General features: G+C 36.4%; 3 protein-coding genes across 5 annotated transcripts; 1 reads left to right on the top strand and 2 right to left on the bottom strand.

Moving 5' to 3' along the window:
• Window positions 1-459: 459 nt before the first annotated feature.
• LOC111336125 (uncharacterized) lies at window positions 460-8,628 on the bottom strand. Of its 3 annotated transcripts, none has more exons than XM_088740635.1 (11): window positions 8,431-8,628; window positions 8,033-8,066; window positions 7,323-7,428; window positions 6,309-6,394; window positions 5,618-5,704; window positions 4,820-4,968; window positions 4,088-4,181; window positions 3,907-4,000; window positions 3,508-3,600; window positions 3,257-3,335; window positions 460-613 (listed from the first exon to the last, which is right to left on the bottom strand). In XM_088740635.1, the coding sequence occupies exons 1-11, from the start codon at window positions 8,626-8,628 to the stop codon at window positions 524-526; spliced, it is 1,110 nt and encodes a 369-aa protein (XP_088596761.1). In that variant the 3' UTR covers window positions 460-523. The 3 variants fall into 3 exon arrangements, with proteins under 3 accessions (XP_088596761.1, XP_022797894.1, XP_088596768.1); XM_022942159.2 differs by having other exon boundaries at window positions 8,435-8,530; XM_088740642.1 differs by lacking the exon at window positions 8,431-8,628 and adding an exon at window positions 8,207-8,229.
• Window positions 8,555-9,961, top strand: LOC111336127 (cytochrome c oxidase subunit 7C, mitochondrial). Its single transcript, XM_022942161.2, has 2 exons — window positions 8,555-8,689; window positions 9,619-9,961. Exons 1-2 carry the CDS (start codon window positions 8,582-8,584, stop codon window positions 9,742-9,744), a joined length of 234 nt encoding a protein of 77 aa, XP_022797896.1. The 5' UTR covers window positions 8,555-8,581; the 3' UTR covers window positions 9,745-9,961.
• A 320-nt stretch (window positions 9,962-10,281) lies between these two features.
• LOC111336126 (large ribosomal subunit protein uL14m) lies at window positions 10,282-11,844 on the bottom strand. The gene is made up of 3 exons (XM_022942160.2): window positions 11,715-11,844; window positions 11,085-11,148; window positions 10,282-10,750 (listed from the first exon to the last, which is right to left on the bottom strand). The coding sequence occupies exons 1-3, from the start codon at window positions 11,775-11,777 to the stop codon at window positions 10,329-10,331; spliced, it is 549 nt and encodes a 182-aa protein (XP_022797895.1). The 5' UTR covers window positions 11,778-11,844; the 3' UTR covers window positions 10,282-10,328.
• Between the last annotated feature and the right edge of the window lie 21 nt (window positions 11,845-11,865).

Here is an 11,865-nt window from a genome sequence, read left to right on the forward strand (position 1 = left end):
CCAATACGGATAATCCTACAGATTCACAACGAAAGATTTAAGTTCAAGGGTGACCATAGCCTGCAAAACCGGTAAACGGAGACAAGGCCAGGCGAACGCGCGAGGGTACCACTTCGTTCTCGTCTCGCGCTTGCCTCCGTTCGACTGAAAACTTAAAACTAAAAAAAGAAAAAAAATCGCTTTTTCTGCAGGTTTCAAAGTGGATGTCGATTACGTATTTGATAGCCTGCTCCACTCCTCGATCAGAAGATACGAACAGAGCGGGTTAGCGAAAAAAGGCGGTTGACAGGAAAACCACTCGCGTACATTAGCGCCTTAGTCCTTTGATAGAAATCCTGGCATCGCAAATGACTTGAAAGATAACTTACAAGCAGAAGACCGAATCCAATTCCGTTGGTCTGCTAGACAAGCGTCTCTTTAGAAGTTAAGGCACGAGAGGAAATTGAGACAATCCACTCATCAAAAGAAATAGAACCGATTTAATTCACTTTTTATTACAGGAGAAAACATAATACATGAAAGGTTACAGAGGACAGTTATAAACAATAATGGATTTGTCGTCAGAAACGGAGACAATCTTGGAGCCTGTGGCGTTATACTTCACTCCCCAAACCTACAGTACAGAAAATTAAATTATAATAAGGAAATCAGCAATGAAATTAGAAAACAATTAAGATATTTCGTCAAAAGACGATTGCAGAACAAACTGGAAACTCCAGCCGAGATAGAGAGAACGAGTCAGAACGGTCATATTAGTAAAATGGATTCACCAGGGTATACTTTCCAAAACAAACATTCCATTGTTGTTTTTAAAGATTACACTATAGGATCATACAGTCTCGCACTAATCGTGAACAACCAGGAATCACACTTATTTGGTGAAAAAGTCTCCACAAATGCCCAGGTAAGTTCTTGATATAAAAACAATGGGCTCTACCTTGTGAAAAAATATGCTAATACATTTTTTCATCTGCCTGGTAATGTCAAAGGAAGACTGATTGAGATGCTTACTTTAAGATGTTTTTATCGGAACAGAATACAAACGTTTATTATCTTCAACTAAAAATTGAACGAAGGCTCTCTTCGTGTTAAACATAATTGGTAAAAATCACTTTTAAAAAATTTTTCATTAGATATTCGGTCTGGTGATGCCTTTAGACCCTATACATGTACCACTTGAATGAAAGAAAAAGTCGATAGATGACAAAATTTCATGTCCCACTACGTTTTTATACTACAGTTAAATGGTTTGAACCCGAGGGTAACATGTGATAGTGTACTCTGACGGTCTGGGTGAGTGTAGTCCTGAGAGAGACCGTTGTCGTTACAGTAGTGGTGGCTGACGTTTCGACAACCTGAGCGGAAGTCATCATCAGAGTCGAGTGAATAGTTGTCAGTCGAATGTTCTGATTGGTCACTTTTGACGTAATGTAATTGGCTGTAAGACTCAAGTGGCGTAAGTCGGTCGTGATTGGTCTGTTTCGATCCGTTGGTAAAATTAAGTCGTTCTGTTCGGTTCGCTTGTAAAATTAATGTTGTAAATAGGTCGTTTGTATGGTGCTGGTAATAGTTGACACATGTTTAGGGGAGTCTGTTCTAAGTTAGTAAATCAGCTATCCAGAGTTAGTATTTGAAAGTAGTTAGTGCTGTAGGTTAAGTATTGCGCAGAATTCCAGTCAAAAGTATGGTTTTGAAGTCGATGATTCAGATACAATGAAATATATGAAGTTCATATATTTTGAACTGCGGTATTAGATACGTATGATGCACGATCCTCGCAGTAGATAGCGCTATTTAAGCAATAGCGAAAATCAGACCTGAAAAAAATCAGGCCTGTACGGGATTCGAACCACTGACCTATTCGATACTAGTGCAGCGCTCTACCAATTGAGCTAACAAGCCAACTGGGAGCAGGCCGTTCAGTTGATTCGTAATAAACCCGTGAAAGTGATAAATCAGATACAATGAAATATATGAAGTTCATATATTTTGAACTGCGGTATTAGATACGAATGATGCACGATCCTCGCAGTAGATAGCGCTATTTAAGCAATAGCGAAAATCAGACCTGAAAAAAATCAGGCCTGTACGGGATTCGAACCACTGACCTCTGCGATACTAGTGCAGCGCTCTACCAATTGAGCTAACAAGCCAACTGTACAAAATATATGAACTTCATATATTTCATTGTATCTGATTTATCACTTTCACGGGTTTATTACGAATCAACTTAACGGCCTGCTCCCAGTTGGCTTGTTAGCTCAATTGGTAGAGCGCTGCACTAGTATCGCAGAGGTCAGTGGTTCGAATCCCGCACAGGCCTGATTTTTTTTTTTTCAGGTCTGATTTTCGTTATTGCTTAAATAGCGCTATCTACTGCGAGGATCGTGCATCATACGAAGTCGATGATGTTCAGCAATGTAATTATTGACATCACCATTTCTCGTGGCCTGTTTGTGTTCAGTCAGTCTTGTTGTGAGGTTTCTGACAGTCTCTCCGATGTGGGAGGCGTGGCATTCACAGCAACTGATCATATGGTTTAAGGTTTAAGGTTTAATCCATTCGCCACGGGAGTGGCAGGGGAAAGGAACAGGACTTTCGTCCCAATTGACACCTAACCCCTTTGTACCCACCATCCCATCCCGGGGAGGACATCCATCACACAGTAATCTCGTGCGTGGGAAATTAACGTCTCCTACCCCAACCCTGCAGGAGACGGGACCTCCATTTATTCGTCCCAATCCGAGAAGACTAGAATAAATAACCATTTCCAGATGTTATAGAAAGGTAGCAAATTCTTCTCAACTATTTTAAGACCTTGAGTGTTGGTCCGGCCGAGGCTCGAACCCTCGACCTCCCGCACAACAGTCCAGCGCACTATCCATTGGGCAAACTGGGCGGCGGTATGTGAACCACTTCTTGTCTGTTTCTTGGTTCGTCCTTGCCTTTGACGTTTGTTAGTAACTGTCGTAGTGTTGTGATGGGTTTGTAGTGATGTAATATTTTTTATACACTTCTTATCTGACATGATTAGGCACGTTTTGGTGGATTTCAATTAATAACTTGTTAATGACCACTTCGTGTTGGTTATCGTGTGGTATATTAGTCCCATAAACATTTAATCATGAACAATCTCTCGGTATTTCAGATTTTCCTCGTAACTAATGACAAGAAGAACTTAATTCTACATGACACGTATTTCACTAAGTCACAGCAGCAGCACTAAATGATCTGAGTTATTCAATTCCATGATCACCTGATCATTGTGTTCATAAAATGTCTGAATACACTGCCGTGAGCCTGCATCCCAAACTTTTACTGTCTTGTCACTGGAACTGAAATACACAAAACAACATATCATTAAATGGTTGTTCTTTAACCCAGTTCAAAATGCACAAATCTTTGTGCCTTTGCAGTTTACCACAATCACCAGAGAATCTCTTTGTCTTTAATAGAATTCGTCTATAAATCATTTTAAGAATTACCGGTATATAAAATGGTGAATACCTTGAGACGAAGTGTGTGTTGTCTGGACAAAATGAAACTCCAAGCACCCATGAACCATGTCCTGACAGAGTCCCAGCTAAGTTAGCATGTTGTCTGTAGGAAAAAAGCACCAAAACAAACAAACAAAAAAAAACAGAGAAAACAAGACAAAAAAAAAAATCATCTAAATCTAGGCGTTAAAATGATTGTCAACACGTCTATATCTTGCATCTACTAATTGAACATGCTAATGAAATGGCTCAAGCATAAGATTTTAATGGTGGATACATGTACATGTATATTTGCATGTACATCTTCATCCAACAGCTGCAATAAAATCTGCAATATTTTGGTCAGAAAGCAGAGGCTGACATGGGAATCAGATTCATTTGATGATGAAAAAGGCGTCGTGAATGGTACACATCATACATCTTGATATGGTTGTCATCTGAAGCAGTAATCAAAAGCTGGGAGTCAGGTGAAAATGTCAAAGATCTGATGGGCATGGCATGACCTGAAAGATAAATTAAACAATCGCGGAATCACTGCCAAAGCCATTAAAGGACTATTCAAGAAGAAGTAATTTCAATTTTTTTTTTACCTTCAAGAGTGTGAAGTAACTTTCCTGTTGTCAGGTCGAAAATATTGATTATTCCATCAATGGCTCCACAAGCAATGTAATGACCATCAGGACTCTGCAATTAAATATAGGATACTGGTAACAAGTAATCATACTATTTGTGTCAGTAATGACAATTCTAATTTATAATAACAGTAATAATAATAATAATAATAATAATAATAAATAAGATGGTAATAATAACTATTAGTATAATTTCAGAGCTGAGCAAAGATTTTCCAGCAGTCTGATTGGTTGAGTGGTTCCTTACATGATGCTATATAAACTGTTCCATGCCATTTATATAAAATTTTAAAATAAAATGTTAATAAATGTTACTAAAATGTTATGATTTTAGAAATTTCTCTGTTGTTCAGCTCTGAAATTATACTAAAACAATTATTCGCCTCAGGTTCGCTGAATATTGGCAAATAATTGTTAATTATTATTATTAATCATTTATCTATTTTTCATAGAAGTATCATTATTTATGATATTAATTTGAATAATCATTACTGTACAGTAATAGGTCATAGTAGACTAGTAGATCCATTTCAATGTCCACTGCCAGTCCAGGAACTATAGTTTTAAAGAAGATTTCTTGCTTACAGGTAGATTGTAGAAGGATATTTAATTGGCCAAGTTTGGAATAGACTGGATATAGATTTGAGAGCAAAAGACACAATTTTAATAGAATCTCTATGACAAACATACATAAGCTATGCTCATGGTGAATTTTCCTCTTGTATCCAAAGCACTTTCTTTTTTGCCACTTTCCACACCAATCAAGTTAATTTTTCCAGCATGGCTTCCAGTTGCTATAAGTTTAGAGTCTGGAGAAAATGCCACAGTCCATGTGTCCACTGTAAAGGAAAAAAAATAACTGTTACAATAAATCTTACCCAATATTCAGTGAGTGATTGCAAAAAGGAAAAATTCCCTATTGGGTGGTGATTGATTCTTATGGTTTTCCTTTCCTTTTCTCTGTGAATGGTTTTTGTTAAAAAAAAAAAAAAAAACGTGCTGCCCTCCCAACCAATCAGATGCAAACTATCGACTAATTGTGACTTTGTGCCATTTCCATGTTTTCTTTTCAATCTCTCCAGGATTTCTTGCAACATTTTTCTTCATTCTTATTGGCTGTGACTAGTATATGATCACCTATGATGTGGTTTTGGTGTTAAAGTAGTTACACTAAACCTCTCTATGAAAGGCTGATAGCTCACAAAATCTAATTTTCACAATTATACAAAAGATAATGAGATAATTGTGAAATACTGTTTTCCATAAAAAGTACAAGTTTTTAACCCTGGACTCCAACCTTCTTACTTGAAATACATTCACCAATTATATAATGAGTTTTATCTTACTTATCTAATGTGGCAGCAAATTAAGAGAGATGATCATTCATTCTTTCTGTAACATTACATCTAAGAAAGCAAGTAATTCAAAGACATGACTACCATGTAAAGAATTTAAAGTTAATATCAGATGGAAGTTGCAGCATTGCACCTGGACCACAATCAATGGCTTTCAGTTGTTTCCCAGACTCTAAATCCCATATTCTGATATGACTGTCCAGTGAACTTGATGCAGCAACTATTGGTACTTTTGTAAAGGATTTGACTATTTTTACAGTTGATCAAACAGCTCATAAACATTTTAGCAAACCAAAATCATCAGCCATTTGGAGAATTATGCACATGCAAACAACTCTATGTTACTACAGTCCAGACCTTTCCAGGTCAGTAAGGTATCCAAGCAGGGGATTTGTAACCCTTTCAAGCGGGAGTGCACCTAGAAGTGCATTGCATGACAGAGAAGTAGCAAACAAACAGAGTGCTTGATTTCCCCTTTTAAGGAAGCAGGCCCCACTTTAAATGTACCCAGTAACTGATTTCAAATTCTACCTTTTTTACCTTCCAATAAGATTTTTGTGTTCTGAAAGAAAAAGGGCAGGGGTAATTCAAGTGGTCAAAAAATTCCTTAAGGAACACTCAAAAAAAAAAAAAAAAACATGTGAGAATACTCATAATTGTTTGAACTTTTGAACCTCGTTTCACAATTGAGTTTAATTTGAGTTACTCTATGAATAGCTGCATGAAGGTTGAAAAGTTCTGAAGCCTTCCCAAGAATATAACAGTGTAAGGTTGTTGTTTATAAATACATAAGTTCAAGCTACTGTGGTATTGATGTAGGATACTTGTCCCAGTTAAATTAATATCCACTGACACCACACCAAGTTGATGACCTTCAAAATTAAATCTAGGTTCCAATTTTTCTTCATTCCTAAAAGTATAATTTAACATTAGTATAATCAGTGTCATACATATGGTACCTTAACTGCTGCATACAACTTTACATTTTGTTTCCTTTCAAATGCATGGACTTGGTCGGGGAATTAGTTCATGTTGATTTTCAGATTTTCAAAAAATCAGCTGGGATAGTGATTAATAATGGTAATTGAACTGAGTGGAGTGCAATTTGGGCTGAAATCATACATGTGATTTGAAATCACAAGTATGATTTCAGACCAAAATTGCATGAGACGAGGTTCAATTACCACTTTATTACATCCAGTTTGAAATCGCCCAGTATGATTTCAGACCAAAATTGCATGACACGAGGTTCAATTACCACTTTATTACATCCAGTTTGAAATCGCCCAAATACAGGACTTGGTCAATTCAAGTATTTAACTGATGCAGTACTAAGCTGGTTTTTAAATAAAAAGCGGAACCTGAAACCCTTTTACATCATATTTTGTGTGCAAAACAGAAAGACTTTGAAGTCATGTGCCAAAAACTCAGTCAAGTGCAAATGATGTGATTTAGAGCAAAAAATGGTGCAATTTGGGAATAAATCGCACCAATTTGAGCCAATCAGATTACAGGGACCACCAGTGATTTCAAAATGGAGGACAATAAATCAGTTAATTAATTAATTGCTACAATGTTTCTTATGAGATCAGAGATATCAGCAGTATCATTTTTGTCTTCTGCTTCTCAGGGTAAGTGTAGGTCTCTTACGTAAAATGTCCAATTCAATCTAATTCACTCTTATAAATATTCCTGCAATTCTTGAGGGCAAAAAGGACAAAAAATTTTTTTTTTGTTCATAGTTAAAATTATTCTTGACAAAAGAGCAATGGTAGAAAAAAAGGTTTAGCTCTAAACAAATAAATGAAGATAAATTTAAATCACACATCTTTCCTTACCATCTCCAGCATTTGACCATATCATCAACAGCACCACTAATGATATTCTCTATACCATCTTTATCACTTGTTCCCCATGCCACTGTCCAGATACTGTCCTCATGAGCTAGAGATAAAATAAATTCCTTGTTATGCATAACATGTGTCTACTCTAAGGGTGCTAACCAATGGCTGAAACATTTACAGATAGCATTTTGTTATTAACCAGAATCGTCAGGTCACACCTGACAAATAATTTCTAATAAAATCGTATCCATTAAATCATAAGAAATTTTTTTCAAAGATTATGGAAAACGTTTGGAAAAACACCCACTCGTTCTAAAATTGACCAACATAAGTGAAAAAAAAAAAAAATGAGGCTTTTACCTTCTAAAGAAAAAAATAAAATCATGATTAACATGAAAAGTCAGGAGGCAGCCACAGACAGCTGATACTAAATATGGTTCCTTTCTTGTCTTTTGGAGACTGTTTATAAAATTAGTAAGATCTCATCAAGGTCCATAGCAGGGATACATGTATATAACTGATGCAAAAAAAAAAAAAAAAATTCATAGTTCGGTAAATCTTCAAGGTATAATTTGCAGTGGAATATTGTAGTCAGAATATTACTTGAACACCTTTTACTTTTCCAATCCTCTCATTATTTTGAAAAAATTTTAAAACCCTATAACAAAATACTAAACAGGGAGGACTGCCTTAATTAAACATACCTTGCTCTTGCTTGTAGCAGACACTGTATTGAGACTAGACAAAGAAAAGAACAGAGTGCCATGGATGAGGAAGTCCCTCAAAATTATCAGCGCACAGCGTATATGCAACGTCTAAGTTCACAGAGTGTTCCGAAACACACGCAAAAAACTTGGGATTCACCATAGTTATAATACCTTTTAAAAGTTGCATCAGCACCTCACTTCTTTAATTCACGAACATCAGAAAGTCATATGTATAAGTCAACAAAGTTTATTTCGCTCGTTAATTAAAAACGAAATCAAACTGCATGTACATATAGAATATATCACATCACATATAAATATATTTCAAGAAAAACTTCATTAATGCAACCGAGATATGCAAAATTGAGCGTCAAATATATTCATGGGTATCTTACCCACCATGGTATCAGATGAGAAAATTCGAAAGAATATCGTGTCCTAATAGGCAGCCATCTCGACTCGGCTCGGGCCAGCGTGTACTGCTGTGGGGCACACTCAGTGGATACCTGCGCAGTGTAGCGCTGTCTCACGATCCTCCAATTAAAGATGTCGTTTGCCGGGAGAACTTTGACTGTTCTTGGCCGATCTGCCATCCGTACGCGATGTACTGCTTTGCAACGTTACCGTGGAGACTTTTCGAATGCACCAGGAGAGGTAAGCATGCCATAAGTGTAATTATAACGAAGCCTCTCGAAGGTAACATGATTCGTTTTGTCATTACTAAACTACAAAATTTCGACGCTCAAGCTTATATTGTGATCAATGTTGATATAGTCGTAACAGTGCTATTCGTAGAAATCTTCTTCCATATTTTATTTAAAGCAATTAATACGTTTTCTTAGTTGTTTTAAACCTCGACGCCCTTTTTCTAGCGCAGGATTCTTACGCGAAATCCTGAAAGCTGACCTTTTTAATTGATATATGACTGATTTGGGTCGAAGATCAGTTTGAAGTTACTAAGATGAACCAAGCGCCACGAAATTTTTCCTTTTAATAACTTTGAGCTGATTCAGCTTAATCGTATGCTTGGATTTGTACTCAATTGTGTCCACAAAGGAATGAAATAAATGAAAAACACACGCTGAGATATTCACCTAAACAGTTTGATCGTCTGGGTTAGTGTAGTCGTCAGAGGAACTTTTTCAGTAGTGATGACTGACAATTCATCAACCTGAGCCACTGTCATCATCAGAGTCAAGTGAATAGTAGTTGTCAGTCCAATGTACTAAGTGTGGTTCATTTAAACTGATTGGTCAATTTAGCCATGATGTTGTTGGCTGCAAGACTCAAGTGGTATAAGTAAGTTGTAATTGGTCAGTTTCAATTTGTCCAGTAAAGTTAGGTTGTTCTGTTGGGTTGGTTTGTGATGTTAATATCACGATTTAGTCGTTTGTGTGGTGCAGGTAGTAGTTGACACCTGTTCAGGCAAATCTGTTCTAAGTTAGCACACCAGCTTTCCAGAGTCAGTCATTTGAAATAATTAGTGTAGTATAATAGAACCACCAAAACTCAAACCTATATTGATGATTGAGTGCTTGTATTTAGTGTGGTGATATGCAGTTTTCCATTGTTCATACTTCTAGAACATGCCTTTCCAAACAAAGAACAAGCCAAGGCTTCTGGCCACCATGATCCTCTATCTAGGAACATGCTTTACTCTTCCTTTCATCTGTGTGAGATTCCAAATGGCCAAGCAGAGAGGTGATTGATGTTCAAGTACAAAGCAAAGACCTGGAATTTGAGTGAATGTCTGTTGGCTTTATTGAGTGTGAACCTTTTGCTTGTTATAACAATTTCTTTTCAATGTTGTAATAGTGTAAACTCTTAATTATTCACCGATAGTGGTTTTTACAGGCTGTATGCTTCTGTAAATTATCATTAAAAAGATGTAACTTGAATTGAATAAACAGGTTGCTTTGGAGTTGACTAGCTTGTGAATAATATTTTTCAGCCTTTGAAAATGGTTAAAAGTTCAAAAATAGGCTGTTCCATCTATTTCTTACAAAAATTGGGGTTTGTTTTCTCACTTCAAAAAAAACAAAACAAAACAAAAAAGACACATTCAAAGCCAAAAATATCACTATTTCACCTTGAACAAAACAGTGAATTTCACCCCTGTGTTGAGCATTTGAGTATCCCCTAGTGGGTTTGTAGATTATCATCTCATTTTTGAATAAAAATCATAGGCATAGTTTTTGGTACTTGTTACCAAAAATACTAATACCAAAAGTTTTCAACCAACTTCCTGTACAAAGAACACACTTTTATTGGCAACATATTCATGTTGAAAGCATCAAATGAATCTTGTGGCAAGAGCCAGCACTTTTGACAATTTTTCTTGTCTCTTTCTTAAAATTGTTGGAATTGGTGCTTTTATTCGTGTTCCAAGAGGGGCAAGGTTGTCATCCACAAGAACAATACAGTTGTTGTCATATCTTGGGATTGTGTGATGCTTTGTCTTCCTTGTGCCAATAACGACTGCTTTGTTGGTCTTGCCAGCAACAGCAACTCTTATCACATCTCCAGGATCAGCAGTCTTTCTTTTTCTATAAAATCCTATCAAGTACGGTTTGCGATTCTTCTTTACACTTTTCCCAAGTGCACTGTTGTCAACAACTTTGAATGTGGTAAGTAAGGTAATATTTCTTTTCTGAATTGTTCCAAGAAGGAATGGTGATAGAGTAAGTGAGTTGCATCCTGACAACAGATTTGTTCCTGAAAGTTGACATGGAGAAAAGTATAACTGTCCAAGTTCACAAATCATAACATGAATTATCAATTATAAGGAGTGTTGCCAGAATGTTGAGAAATACTGTACTAGAGGCTGAGGTATGAAAGAACACTAGAAAACCACAAACCATATATCTCCAGTGCTTGCAGTTCAATTAACCTTTGTCTTCTCAGCTTTTTTTCACCCAGAGCACTGATAATATCAATTTGTAGCAAAACACCCAGAGCTTGATTTTAAGAATTTCATGGTTACAGTATTTATCATGCTAGGAAATTTGAGTTGAGGTTTTTCTACTCTGTTAAAGTATTATGTACCTACCAAGCAAGTGTGCATTCCAAAATTGTCTTGTTTTGGTGAACAATGGAGATGAGCCTTGGAAAAGCTGTTGAATTGTAGAGCAGAATAGTTCAGGCCATATTTTAATATATATGTACAAGTGAATTTTCTAAGGCTCGATGTGCTGCCTTAGTTTTCTACACTAACAGATACAAGCAAAAAAAAAAAACATTTGAAACTTTCATCTAATGTGTAAAGATGTACTGCAATATTGTCCATTTTAACACATTTTTTCCAAAGGCTAACTTTTCCTGACTTTATCATCACTGTACAACAAATTATTTTATTTAAAATTGTATCTTGCCACTTGACTTCTGTTAGATGACAAGGTATCAGTTCTTATAACCTGGGTCATCCTCGGTGTGAAAACCTGACGAGGTTTTCTTTGTTTCATGAGGTATTGTTTAGCTGAACGCTATTGTTTATAAAGTTTTCTTTTCTTTGTTTTACGTCACTCGTGAGGTTCACAGGTTTTTCCACCGAGGATGAGCCTTACAATTCCACAAGTTTAAAAGTAAAAAGTAAGAACTTTAGCTATTCATGATCATATGCATAGAAATAGAAAATTTTTCCATCGATACTTGCGACGTTTAGGGTTACAAATGTTCTCACCAGAGACTTCAGTTGCCCATCTGAGGAAATGGTTTTGGAGGCAAATTTCAAGAACGCTGCCATGTTGCCAGTCGGCGTGGATTTACAGAAGTCTGGGACTTACGAAAATTTTTTGCAGTTATATTTCATGTATGCTACATTTTGCGTCCCA

Source organism: Stylophora pistillata, chromosome 1 (genome assembly GCF_964205215.1).
Source record: "Stylophora pistillata chromosome 1, jaStyPist1.2, whole genome shotgun sequence".
In the NCBI taxonomy this organism is placed as follows: Eukaryota; Metazoa; Cnidaria; class Anthozoa; order Scleractinia; family Pocilloporidae; genus Stylophora; species Stylophora pistillata.